The 13,896-nt window shown below is 43.5% G+C and overlaps 1 protein-coding gene and 1 long non-coding RNA gene across 3 annotated transcripts; both read right to left on the bottom strand.

Annotated features, from left to right (window-relative positions):
- Positions 1 to 5: 5 nt before the first annotated feature.
- lsr (lipolysis stimulated lipoprotein receptor) lies at positions 6 to 9,359 on the bottom strand. Of its 2 annotated transcripts, XM_076043287.1 has the most exons (11): positions 9,154 to 9,359; positions 7,439 to 7,768; positions 5,735 to 5,854; positions 5,446 to 5,502; positions 4,320 to 4,466; positions 3,593 to 3,796; positions 3,453 to 3,500; positions 2,964 to 3,080; positions 1,909 to 2,185; positions 1,108 to 1,597; positions 6 to 803 (listed from the first exon to the last, which is right to left on the bottom strand). In XM_076043287.1, exons 1-11 carry the CDS (start codon positions 9,191 to 9,193, stop codon positions 768 to 770), a joined length of 1,866 nt encoding a protein of 621 aa, XP_075899402.1. In that variant the 5' UTR covers positions 9,194 to 9,359; the 3' UTR covers positions 6 to 767. The 2 variants fall into 2 exon arrangements, with proteins under 2 accessions (XP_075899402.1, XP_075899403.1); XM_076043288.1 differs by lacking the exon at positions 5,446 to 5,502 and having other exon boundaries at positions 9,154 to 9,358.
- Positions 9,360 to 9,903: 544 nt separating this feature from the next.
- LOC142899548 (uncharacterized) lies at positions 9,904 to 12,454 on the bottom strand. Its single transcript, XR_012928783.1, has 4 exons — positions 12,301 to 12,454; positions 11,785 to 12,081; positions 10,527 to 10,574; positions 9,904 to 10,438 (listed from the first exon to the last, which is right to left on the bottom strand). It is a non-coding gene; the product is annotated as an uncharacterized LOC142899548 (long non-coding RNA).
- Between the last annotated feature and the right edge of the window lie 1,442 nt (positions 12,455 to 13,896).

Raw genomic sequence — 13,896 nt, forward strand, 5'->3', positions numbered from 1 at the left:
CCAGCGGCCCAAAACAGACTTTTTATTGCAAAATAACATTTGCCTCACAACACAACAACGCATTTCCATGGGTGTACTGGTAAGCAGCTGTATAACAAGTTGCAGGGTAAAAATGGGAAATGTAGTAAGTAAAAAAAAAAAAAAAAAAAAAAAGGAACAATATGAAAATGTCGATACACACACGTATTCAGTTATTTTGTTTACTATGTGTCTACGCACATTAAGCTCAAGCCAACTGAACTAAAAGCAAAGGTAGACTCAGTACCTTTAGAAACACAGTTTTGTACAAAAAAATAATTTCAATGATTATAAAAAAAAAAGGCAGAAAGGACAAAATACACAGAAAACCTAAAAATCTATAAAGACTCGAGTTCTGAGTAAAGACACAGAAGTAAAAAAAAAAAAACTTAAATGCAGTCAGAAAGCTGCGTTCAAGAGGAAAAGCTGTACACTTTCTAAGGCACTTGTGGCAGCCACAATGTTTTCAATACAAAGAATATAACATGCACATACAACCTCAAATCAATCCTCCAGCACCTTGTCCCTGTTTACAATGTATTCCTACACATTCACAAATAAGCTCCTTAAAAGTTTTCTCTTAAATCATGCAACAAAAGTAAAACAAGAAAAGTGGAAAAGTCATTATTATTTACAGTAAAACAAAAAAAAACAAACAAAAAAAACAGCAACAACAAATCAATAGGAGCTTTTCTTAAGGACAAAAGTCGAGTCAGCGGAAATCATCTTGCTCACAGCACTTTTGGTTTTTACACAACCAGACTCTCCCGACTCACGGCTCCGTTCTGAAAAAAAGAAGAAAAGAAAAAAAAAATACAAATAAAACGTTAACATTTTAAGAGAATTCACACACTGAACGATCCCCCTCTGTTGGTGCGAGGAAGCTCTGTAGTTCCATCACATACCATCTTTTTAACATTGGATGAAATACAACAGATAATGGTTTCAAGTAAGGAAAAGCAAAACCTGACGGGATTTCTTTTCTAACGGCATTTTAAACCAGAATTCTTCAACTGGACAGATTTCTGGAGGTTTCACAGCGTGAGGAAGGACGTTCCCCCGAACACAGCCAGGCTTCGGCCGACTTACCTTGCGTAGGTTGCTCCTCTTCGACGACGACATGCTTTCGTCATCGCTGTAAGGCGGAGGGAGTGGCGGCTGTGCGTAGTCGGCGTGGCGCCCGGGGTTCCCGGAGGGCGGGTTCTGTGGAAGCGGCGGCGGCCCGCGAGGCCCCCTCGGCCGGTCCGAACGGTCGCTCTCGCTGTCCAGTCGCTCGCGGCTGCGCGCCCTCTGCTGCTCGCCCAGCTTCTTCCTCTCCATGGCCTCCCGCAGGAAGCTGTCATCGTAGTCGAGCCGTCCGCCCCTGCCGCCGCCACCACCGCCGCCGCCGCCACGCCGGTCCCTCTCCAGGTCCATCAGGTCATCGCGGCTGCGGCTGCGGCGCCCTTGCAGGCCACCGTAGCGCCCTCGCTCCCCTTCTCCCCCCCGCCGGCTGTCGGGCGAGTAGTCCCGGCGCCGGCGGTCGTCCGGGTAGCGATCGTGGCCGCTGCGGGCGCTGCTGCTCCACTCATCGTCGGAGCTGCGGAGACCAAAAGCAGGGAGGTTCAAAATGAGGGAGGCCAAAGGAGCCTCAGAGTGGAAACGGCAGAAGATCAAAGTTCAAAGAGGCAAACATTCAACGTTAAAACGAAACCCAGGACCGAAACTACGTGTGCGAGCTTCGTACATCATTAACCTCCCAAACCATCGTCAACGATTCTTCCTTGGGACTTCAGCGCAATCTCCAAACCGCCCGCCCCCCTAATGATCCCTGGTAACACATAACGACAGCGACAGGACAGAAGCGTCACCCCACCCGACCCGACCCGACCCGACCCGACCTCCACTCACCCTCTCCTGCCCCGCGGCTCGTCACCGCGTCGGGGCGGTGGGTAGTCGTCGCGGCCGTACCGCCGTCCGATGTCGTCCAGGTTGTCCATGGAGCGCGCCCGCATGCGGTTGCCAGCGTTGCCGCCGCGCCTGTGCGCCTGCTGCGAGACGCTGCTGATGGTGCTCATGGCCTCGTCGCGGTCATAGACGGTGGACAGAGCCGGCGGCTGCGAACGGCCCCCGCGGCCGCGGGGGTCCAGGCCGTCGTGCAGCGAACTCACCTCGGTCATGTTGTCCACTGACCGATTCACCCGGGGCACAGACGAAGTCCAGGAAGAGATTAAAATAAAAAATAAAAAAAATATATATATATATTAATAATAGGCCAAATGAAGCCAACCATTTCCATATATTTTGGGACTGTTGGTTACTGGATGAGATCCACACGCACACACATTAAAAATAGATTCAGTGTAGCTGTTCCATTAAAATATGCAACTGTTTTGGGGGGATTCTGATTTCATATGTGTTCATTGTTGTGCTCCCCTGCTCAGTTTTCATTATTGTTAATGTGTGAAATAGCCTCTGATTTACAAAAGAAAATCCTGGAAGGGAAACAAAGATCTTATACAAACACAATGTATAAATAGATGGGATTGATGTGATGTATAACTAATTATGGACAACGAAAAGCTGCAAACTGTTTTTGTATTATGCTTCTCCAAATACAATTTCAAGTAATGATAACAATCATAGTGATACAACAAAATAAAATCACCATGAAAGTTTTCAGACAGTAGTAATGGGAAACCCCTAAACTTCTTTAAAAGTGAACTGGGCAGGAACTGTGAGAAAAGCAGGCGGTAGCTGCACTTCAAACCACAGGAGATGAACGACAAGGTTTTATTTTGAGCCAAACCGAGAACAAAACTTAAGTCCTGCCTCAGTGGGAACGGCGGCTTGGCTTTACTCCTCTTTACTCTGCTGCCTGTTGGGCGAACTGGCCTGTGGCCCAGCAATCATGAGTCTAGCCTGGGCGTGTCCGAATACAACAGGAAGTGGTGTGTGTCACTCACGACGGTTGTAGTTTGCCGGTCTGGACGGGTCAAATTTGGAGAGCTCCTGCTCCATGTAGTAGATGGCGCGCGTGGCGTTTCCATCTGGATCCACCTGGATGCGGTAGCCGTTGCGAGCTGACGGGGGAGAACAGAAGACGATTGCAACCACAGCCTCGTATGAATGCAACATAACATTTTATAGGAATTAACTTTGACCTCCGTTGGACATTTTTCTACTTATCATTTATGTGTGTCATTCACTAAGGATTGCAGCAGGCCGTCATTAATCAATTGACCAAAAGGAGGAAGGATAAGATAATAATGACAGAATGATGATAATTCTGACCTGACTATTTACTGAACATAAAAATAAAGAAAACTACATTTTTTTTATTTTAGGTAGCCTATAAGTGTAATAGTTGAATGCGAGTGACACTTCTAGCCCACAGTGCTCAACATGTTTTACTCTCAAGATCATGATTTATTTATTTATTTAAAGTGACTTACTGCGATCGTCTTGGTCCTGCAGCAAAGGCACCTGGGAGCCCTGGCCCACTGCACAAGCACAACAAACAAGTCAGATGACTAAAAACTCAAAACTGACTGAAAACTAAAAACTTGGTTGCATAGGTCAGTCAGAACCCGACCTGAGCTGCCGTTGTCGTACTCCCGCCCATAACCGTTGTGCAGTGGGACGCCACCAGCGCCGTTGGGGACGGGGAGCATGGGAATGGTGGGCTGGTTCATCAGGGAGGTGGTGTACGCCGGCTGGCCGTACATGCTGGGGGTGTAGAGGGTGGCAGCGTACTGGCCCCCCATACCTTTCTTCACCGCTTTTCCCGCCTCGTACACTGACAAACACAAAAAGGACAGGAAATGAAAGAAAATGTCACTACTACTACCTAGTTGTGTTCAGAAACTGTAAAGCTACTGCTGCTGCTTTTATCGCTACACCTTTGTGATGACCACTCAGTCCAGCAGGGGGAGCCAATAGCCTATCAACAAGCTCTGGCTCCAGAAATGTGTGATTCACACCCTGGGGGCACAAGCCCTACCCCTTTCAGCCCTTATCTGTCAGCCCTTATATAGACATTCAGACACATTTATACCTTTCTGCCAGTCATTATGACCAGACAGGACTGGGGGGGGTGGGGGGGGGGGGGGAACAAAAAAGAGGAAATCAAAAAGCAACCGGAACCCACAAAAACGTTGCTGAAAGATTTGAATACAATTAAATACATACAAACAATATGTCTATTTTCCCATGCTAATCACAGCAGCTGCAGTAGACCAAAAAAAAAAAAAGACTGGTTGCATCTGCAGCAAACCCCTTTTAAATGTCACCCACTTCCCCTACTGTCCTCCCCAACTTACGTGCCCGAGGACAGCAGCAGCGTTCGGGGCAGCAGGGGCAGCTGAGGTAACAGCAACAAGTGTGCGGGCAGCACTGACACCAACAGATTCCAATAAGCAGCAGCAGCAACAGGAAGCCAAGAACCACCAAGACAACCAGGAGCCAGTCTGCAGGGGTGAGAAGAGGGAACGAGTCCGTTAGTTAACATCTGTCAGGACTTTTGCACGACACAATTGTTTTTTCCTCCCAAACGCTCCCAAACATGACAAACTCACAAACTCCATTTCCTAATTGTGTTTAAGATGACTTGCTTGGTTTTCATAGAACCTATTAAATACTAGGTGGGATTTTTCAATGTTTCTGAATGTGTAGTTATTTATAGTTAAGGTTGTACTTTGAAGAAAGAGAAAAAAAAAAGAGAGAAAAAGAGAAAACCACTGCACACTCCACTGCAAATGTAAAGAGTGGAGTGTGCAGTGATTTTCTCTTTTTTCTTCTTATGTTAAATGTCACCCCCAGCACCTCTGAGTCTCAGAAGGGAAAATAGAATTTGAACTTTTAAGCTGAATTGGATTTTTTTTGTTTTGTATTGGTTTTTTTGTCATAACGAAACTAGAACTACCCTGGCTCAGACTAAACTATAGACTTCATCAGTTTTGGAGGAATGTTTTTTTTTACAAAAATGAATGACGCATGCACTCATTCGCAACATTAAGATTCTTTGATGAGTCATTTAATGCACGAATGAGCCCAGGGCCGAGTATAAGCAGGAAGTAAACGGCTGGTGGTTCGACTGAGGTGGAAATGGGTTCAGAAGCGCAGTTGGGAAGGAGCGTTACTGCACACAACAATATGCCCCCACCTCCACCCCAACCGGCAGGGCAGGTTCCTCCGCTGCACAGACACAGCTGTTGGGTGGAGGTGGGTGAGTGTTTACGTCTCGAGCAGTAGAGCTTTGTTAGCGTCAACTGGAGGAGACAAGTTGCCGCATGTTTGACACTGGCAATAAAAATAAAATTGACATTTTAGACCACCCATTCTGAGCGACCTCGCTCAAAAGCACCCTATTTTCAATCGACTTGGCCCCCCCGCTACTAAAGCTCGCACACAGCTACATGCTTGACATGGAGGGACTTGTACGTGTACCTTCCATAACCAGTAAGTCAATGCCAGGCAGGAGGTCAGTAGTATTTGACTTTCTCTCTGTGAAAGAAAGATAAAGTCATAATTACTTTCTAGAGTGGTATCAGCCTACTGATATACTGCCGACCTCAGTTATTCAGGGGCGGAGCTAAAGGCTCTGGGCACTTTGTCCTTAAACACACCTATTCATCTTTATCTGACCCATTTTTGTGACTGTGCCGAGTGTATGAGTGTGTGTGCGTGTGTGCTGGGGAGAAAAGAGGGGAGGTAAGTGCCATGGAAACCAACTTACCTAAAACAATTAGCTCAGTGTAGGCCTCACTGTTGCCAGAGAGATCCTGCGAAGAGACAACTGAGCAGTAATAGACGCCGCTGTCGCCCCACGCTGTCTGGGCAATATTCAGGTCTGCCTCTGTGGCACAACAACAGACACACAGGCTTGAGTTTATGGCAGCATTATTAGGATACAATAACACTTTCATTTGTCTTAAAACATTTATTTGGCTTGGTTTAGTTGATGTACCCACAACTATTGCAGGTAGTATATAGAGGTGGGCGGAGTCACTGTGGGGTCATTGGTCACATCCAGGGATGTCCCGATCACACTTTTTTTGGTCGCGATCCGATCCCAATTTTTTTAACGATGAATAATTGCCAATCCCGATTTTTTTTTTCTTCCCAATCCGATCTTTTTTCTTACAAACTGAATTCATTTTTCTTGGATTGTTTGCTTCAATGACCAACACATGCACAGCTTTTCCTCACCGTTTTGTTTGTTTTACAAACTGAAGAACACAGTGAGCATACTATATAAAACACATATATGAATTAAAAATAATTATGTAAAATTGTGCTTATAAAGTAAGTACATTCATTTTCAAAGTGCATTCGGAGCTTGGTGATGACTTCACTCTGCTCAGTAATTGCAATGTAGACGTTGTAAAGATAATGTAAGCTTCACTGAATCAGTAACTTCCGTTACAGTACACCACAGATACAAAATAAACTTGTAAACAATGTAGCAGCTAAAGTTTAACACTCTGCTCAGTAAAAAAAAAAGACTAGACATATATAAACAAAATAAAAAACAATTATTATGTAAATGTAACTTATTAAGTAAGTATTCAGTGTATTCAGAGCTTGCCAATGCTTTGCTCAGGAAAAAAAAATTAACCAGTAACTTCAGTTACAGTAAACCACCGAAGCAAAATGAACTTAAATCAGTGTAGCAGCTCAGTGTAGCAGCTCACGGCTAACTTGTCTTTTCTTAAACTAGCGAGCAGCGTTTGCTGCTGCAAACCAGCTTTTGATTTGGTGGCAGCGCTGTATTCCTTATGTTCTGCTTCATGTTTCTTCAGATGCTGACATAAATTAGTTGCGTTACAGGAAGCTCTGTTGCTGCCACCACGTGAAACCATTAGCTTGCAGACTTAGCATTTTGCTGCGGTGCTACATTCATCTTTCAACTCATAGAATCGTCGCATGGCCGGCATTAGCTGTTTTGTTTACAAATGGAGATGTACGGCCGGGCGGAAACCTTTGGTCTCAATACGTCACGTCCGCTCAGAGCTCGGCAGTGATGAGTAGTAGAGGGCAAAAATGCGCCTCTTATTTCTAAATTGTGAACGACAGTGTCAATGTATGACGTTATTGATATATTTTAAGATCAGATCTGGTATTTTGAACACAGACCGGCCAATCACCGATCTAATAAAACATGCTAAATCAGCACGTCCCTAGTCACATCTCATCTAAAGTCTAGAATTTGGCGTTAAGGCCAGCGCCATCTTGACTTTCTAGCTCATTTTGTCCACATTAAATTAAATGACCGTAGTTGCATTGCAATCCTTCCAATAAACATCAAACAGATGGATTGACCACCTTATACCGCCGTCTAGCTTCACAGGTTGCATCAAATTGTGCCTTTAACCTTTTGTCAACTTCACTTTAAAAAGGTTGAGTTCTGGCTTTCAAGGAAATGAGATGTTTTACTCACTGCCCAAGATGCTGATCTTGCGGCCCTGGTAGTCACTACCCAGGGTGACCGCGTCGCCCTGCTTGGAGGCCACCGTGCGCACTGTCCTCTGGCTGTCGGAACACTCAATGTTGGGGTCATAGTTGGGGTTGTTCTGGGATATGACGTTGTCCGCGCTGCTGGGATTCAGGGCGGCCTGGATGGGATCCCGGCAAAAGGACTTGTACTTCCACGTGACCACAGGGGGTTGTTGGACCGTCGTCTGGTAGTTGCAGGTGAGCGTGACCGGCTGGAAGAGGATGACGATGTACCTCTTTGTGACGACCTGGACAGGGATGGCCCTGGTAGACTCTAGAAGTGGAGAGGTTAAAGATTAAAACAAATTCAGTGATCTGTGGATGACTTCTTTAGTTACTTGGCTCGGTTTACTGCAGGAGTATTTCCACACTGCCAGTATCAGTGAGACTGGCTGCGATGACTCACTCGCTTTTTTTTTTTTTTTGACCCATGACACAACAGTCAACAATGTCAGGTTGAATTAGTGCAATAGTAGAAACTCTACCCTACAAGCAGCTGTGCATTGAACAACTGCACGTGGAGGTAAATGAACTGCTAGCATCAAAGCCAGTGGTCATACAACTCAATGAGGACCGATGTATTTGGGAAAGAAAAACAAACGCTCAAAATCTTGGTAATTTATCTGTCTGATTTACAAAAAAAAAAAAAAAAAACAGTCGAACGTTAGAACTGCAGAAACAGTTTGCAAAGCGGGCATCAGATGAGGACAGTTAGTTCAACTGATCTTTTTTTGAAGTAATAAACGTAAACGCAACAGATTTCAGTTCATACGCACGTAATTAAGAGGAATTTTCAGAGACGAGTATTTTTGTTAATTGCAGGGCTCTGGAATACAAGGCGGGGCTTTACTCGATATCTCCGTCATAGCGAGATGCAAGGCAAGGCAAGCGGCAAGGCGAAACAACAACTTTTTTTTTTCTGGTCGACAAGTCACCACATGACTGAGACGGCTTGTTTTGATTTAGACAATTATTTAAAAAAAAACAACAACAACAACAACAACAACAACAACAACACTTGCAGGCTTTCTCGCTGCTTTAACAAAAAACGCTTACATTTTCTTAAATATTCACGGTCTCAGTTTATTTATACTTCCGGCTGAACATTGTTTACTTGTTTACCCTCGCTTTTTACTTATTCTGTAGTTTGTTTTTGTTTTTGTTTTTTAACCTAAGTAGTTGAATAGAGAAAAAAAACGGAGTCAAATTTCTTGTTTGGTATTTGTACAAACTTGGTCAATAAAACTGATTCTGATTCTGGTCTCGGTCACAACAGCGCTGTTTACTTCCTCAACAGAAATTAGGTCCCGTTTCGCAATAACGTTAAAATAAAATAAAAAAAAAAGGGCTCCGAAATAAAAATTAAAAAAAAGGGCTCCGTTTAAAAGTGTGCTGACATTTAAAAAAAAATAAATAAATAAATAGTGCTATAACCATTCTTATTTTTATTTCGCAAAAATAAACAAGTCATCTGAATAAGAAAGGTTAGCTTAAAAAAAAAAAAAAAAAAAAAAAAAAAGTAATTTCATGGACATGAAGTCTGGGCCTGTATCTGCGTTTCCGTGACAGTCAGCAAGCGCCCGCGGAATTTTCACGGAAGAAGGCCGCACCTGTTTGTCAGCCGAGGGGCGAGAAGAAGAAAAAACGCGCAAGTTTTACCTGCTGCCAGTAGAACGGCGACGATTACGCTCCACAACATGTTTATTGCCACTACTTCCTGTTCTCCGTCGATGTATCTTGTTGTTCTTACTGGATCAAAAGCGGAACAGTAAAGTCCAGTCTTGACATATTATGGAATCCAAGCGTACGTTTCCCTAGCCAGGTACCTTCAGCTCCATTTTGTGTTTGTGAACGAGTTTCGAGACGGAATGGGGACGGATGGGGGCGGGGCGGGGCGGGGCGGGGGCGGAGTGCACCTGGGCGTACTGCGTCATTCTCGCAGCCGACAGGTGGGGAGCGCACCGAGTCTCAGGTTCCCAACCAAGCATGTGGACGACGCTACAAGCAAAATCTGATTTCGTAACAATTAGAGTTACTTTTACCTTTTCGTTTATTTAAAGGTCCGCCGACGAGATCGAATATTTCTAAACGTGACGCTGTTTGAACCAACATAAATAAATAATAATAATAACAGGACCTCCCTGCCGAGTTGGTACAGCCCAGACATTCACCTGATAAGACTGCCAACTGCTGGTTAATAGTCAACTCTTGGAATGTGTGCAGAGGCCGATGTGCGAATTAAGTGTGTCACCCAAATACAGTTTGAAAGTACACAAATGTTCGGCCCAGTCACGTAGCTACTGGATGTGGATATAATGTGCAATGGAACCAATAACAACAGCAACAATAATACAGTAGTATGAATTGAATTTATTCATACTGTGCTTAACATCAAAAATGATGTTCAAGTATACAGCAACTTTTCAAACCGTTCTATAGCTAAAGTGAGAAGAAGACAGCATTAGCGTACACCAACGTTCACACACAGTGAATAGACAAGTAAAGAATGGCTGAGCTGAGACAAAACTAACCTACACATAAAAAAGAAGTCTACAAAAGTGGTCAAAAAGAGCAGAGAGAAGAGAGATGAGGGTGAAGGACAGAGAACATACACCTAAACTCAGATTAGGCCTGCAACCAGAACACATGGTGTGGTGTGAGTGACACATACAGAGTGGAGGGGCTTCTATTAATTTCAGTGTCGATCCATCAATGCACTCCCCCTCAATTGGCACCACGTCCTCTGGGCAAATGACTTGCACGTGGTCACAGGTGTGGTCATAGCACGCCATGCAGCTCCGATTGAGAGGTGAAGGCATTGCACAGTCATCAGGGATTGGTTCATTCTTGGCTCTCTGGTACAGTTCTGCGTCTTTATGGCCGTAAACAGTGATTATCTGGTTGCATCTGCCTCCGTCTTCCTCAGCGCACGTGTAAAAGTTCCCTGGGATGAACATGGAAGTAGACTTATATGAACAATTAGAAGTAAAGTCAGCTGACTGTTTGTTTGTTTTTTATTTTATTTTGCCTACACTCTTTTGCTGCTGCAGTTTGAGCCAAGAGAAGAATAGTCACCATCACTAGAAAAGAAGACACAAAACAAAGAAAGAACACAAGAAATTAATCAAACAAAACAATATTCTTGCACAGTTGTACAGATTATTTCAGAGTTGTATTAATATTACTACTACTACCACTACTACTAACTACTACTACTACTGATAATAATAATAATAATAATAATAATAATAATAATAATAGCCTATTCCAGCTGTCACAGGGCAAAGGCAGAGTACATTATTATAATTAGTAGTACTAGTAGTAGTAGCAGTAGTAGTAGCAGTAGAGTAGTAGTAGTATCATCATCATCAATAATAATAATAATAATAATAATAATAATAATAATAATAATAATAATAATAAGGGCGACACGGTGGCGCAGTGGTTAGTCTAGAATTTGGAATTTGTCCTGGGTAAATAAAAACTAATAATAAGGAATATAGACCCTTTAATGATTAAGCTCTACAGATATCCAACATCAGTCTTCAGTTCAGGGATGGCATACGTAAATTAACAAAACTATTTCTGGGTAGGAGTATTCAGAGTATATAAATATATATATAGTTGTCTGCCCAACTATTATTGAACAGAGTCAAGGAGATTCCATTCCTATGGGAACCTTTTGGCCATCAGGGTACTTCTCCCGTGACAATAAATCACCTAGGCCTTTGTACTTCTCGCACTGAGACACACAACATCGAACTTTGAAGGGAAGTCAGGTAAACAAAATGCGTTAGTTCTGGCTGATAAGAGACCCCAAGTCCCTAAATGGTGACATCTAGACCTAGTTGGTTAATCACAAATAAACAAAAGATAAAGTAAACACAGTTGTTACCCTCAGTCTCGGAAAAAACTGCCATTCTTTATAGACAACATTTCAGGGTGGGGGTTTGACTGTCTTACACGACCTATGATAATGTATCACCAGCAAGACAATGAAAAATATTCTTAGGCTACTGCAGCTAATAATGCAAATGAGCCAGAAATCGGTTCTTGTGAAAGGACAAAGCAAGGAAGATGAAGCTTTGAGCACACGGTCCAGGTCAGTGCACCGCAAACAAAGAAAATGTTGGACACAAAACCAAACACACCAGTTGTGAACATGAGAACATGTAGCTTTTTCCTTCTGAAGAGACTAACAGAGCAAACACAACAATTACTTAATAAATAAATTGTGACATCTGAACATTAAATATTGAGTGTTACTTGGAGAAATGTTGAAGGTCTTACCAGCAATTCCTTTGGCTGATCTGTTGCAATGCATGATGCAGCTTTTTCCACCACCATCAACGAAGGCTGTCTGTCTTCTGCAGGCTTTTTCTCTTTGAGATGAATAAAGTATCAATCTATCTTCCTATCCATCTATCTTCCTATCCATCTATCTTCCTATCCATCTATCTATCTATCTATCAAGTTGAGTGTTGCTTGTTGTGACTGCAGTGTGGATTTTGCTGCCTGTCATGTATGGCGGCACTGGACATGTGACAGCAGACGGTTCCTTCCAGAGGCCTCTCCACACCTTTATGGCTGTGTAGGGGGGGAACAAAAGTTCACAGTCACAACCAGCATGGCAGAAAGTTACATAAAAGAAAAAAACAATCCCTTGCCAACCCAGCTTATCTCATTTCAAATAACGCACAAATAAAATGTTATCGCTTAATAAAGAACAATTATTATTCAAAAATCTGTATTACTTGAGATTGGCTACAGTTACAAAAAAAAATGCAAGAAAAAAATATTACTTACTTGTAAAAGTGGGAAGAGTTTAAGGCTTCTTCACAACTGCACTAGAGGCAAATTGTCATCAAGATAGCAAAAGCAGTTCCAGCCTAGCAGAGCTAAGTGAGCAGAGCACCTTCCCAGATGACACCTTCTTCTCGACTGTGAGCGACTCAAAGAGTGTCTTCTGTGACAAGGCTTGCAGAAGCAGGATGAACGATGGGGTGGAAGCGAAACTATTTTGCGCTGGTACCACAAAATGTGTTGTTGTGGGATGTGTCTCTGAATGTGTGTGTCAAAGGCAGCTTAGGGCGTGATTGGAAGTGAGTGAGTGTGTGTGTGTGTGTGTGTGTGTGTGTGTGGCTGCGAGCGGCCAGCAGAGGCGCTCGCGCAACCGTGGTGCCCAAGCGGGAAGGAGAAGGAGAAGCAGCGCGCGAGGGAGCGGCTGAGTGAATGAGTGGTAGCGGCGACCAGGACAGGTAGCGAGCGAGTTACAGTGCACAAAGCAATAAACTCCTGTCTCAACAGCAACACGTCCTCCTCCTCTGTGTGTGTGCCACCGCTTCAACCAGTGTGGGGGTCATAGTTTGTTCAAGGGAATTAACCCCGAAGGAAGCACGTTACTTCGGCCCTGGAGAAGACGAATCTCCCCTGTGTCTCCCGACCACAAGAGCGTCTGGCTGCAGACCTGCACTGTCAGGACCGGAAGTTGATTTAAAGCCTTTCAAATTAAAACGCTTTTGGACCGGAAGTTCATTTAAAGTCCCAGAGGTTCATTTAAATCCTTTCAAATTAAAAGGTTTTATAAATTTAAAAAGTTTTACAACAGAGTACGTGAAGATTTTTATAACAGAAGACGTGAGGATTGTTTTTCTTTTTTTTAAAAAAAAAAAAAAAAAAAGATTGTTATGTTTACTGTGCCATCAGAACAAGCTTTCGATTTTCTATTGTATTTTCAGTTTGAAAGATTACGATTATGATCCACTCCTGGTAGCTTTCATAACTTTGCGTTCGCTGTGTTTTAGGAGGTGGGTTTTTATCAACACAAACCCAACCGTTGAAATGTTTTTTGTAACTAACACACACACACACACACACACAAAGATTTCTCACTCGGAGATTTTTGTTAAGCGTTTTATTTTTATTCCACAATCCCCAATTTGAGGAATCAATGTCACTGTGGTGGGAGAGGGCCCAAAGGGTGTTGGCATGTGGGGTTGAGGACAGATGGGGGGGGGTTGTGGCAGCAGCAGCAGCAGAATGCTTGCCTACGAAACAAATAAAAGAAAATATCAATAAAACGGCCCGGAACGAAAGCAGGAACGGTTAACTGTATGCTACACCTCCACCTGGTGGATGAAAAAAACAACGTTGTTTTAACTTTTTATGACCTCCAAGTTGCCACCTTTGTGGTTAAATACGCTCTTGGCTCTCCCACCAATGTTCAGAACTGACAAAGCTTTTCAGATGAGACATGGAAAGTCAGCCAAGTTGCCTCAACTGAATATCTGAGAGTGCCAGGGCAGAGACACATTTTATTGTAGGAAAACTCTAAAATGATATAGATTCTTTTAATATTTCACTTGTGGGGGGCAATATTCCCCTTCCTAGCGGGTGGTGGTG

Source organism: Nelusetta ayraudi, unplaced genomic scaffold (genome assembly GCF_046127955.1).
Source record: "Nelusetta ayraudi isolate G7.1 ecotype Tasmania unplaced genomic scaffold, CSIRO-AGI_Nayr_v1 ptg000074l, whole genome shotgun sequence".
Taxonomy (NCBI): Eukaryota; Metazoa; Chordata; class Actinopteri; order Tetraodontiformes; family Monacanthidae; genus Nelusetta; species Nelusetta ayraudi.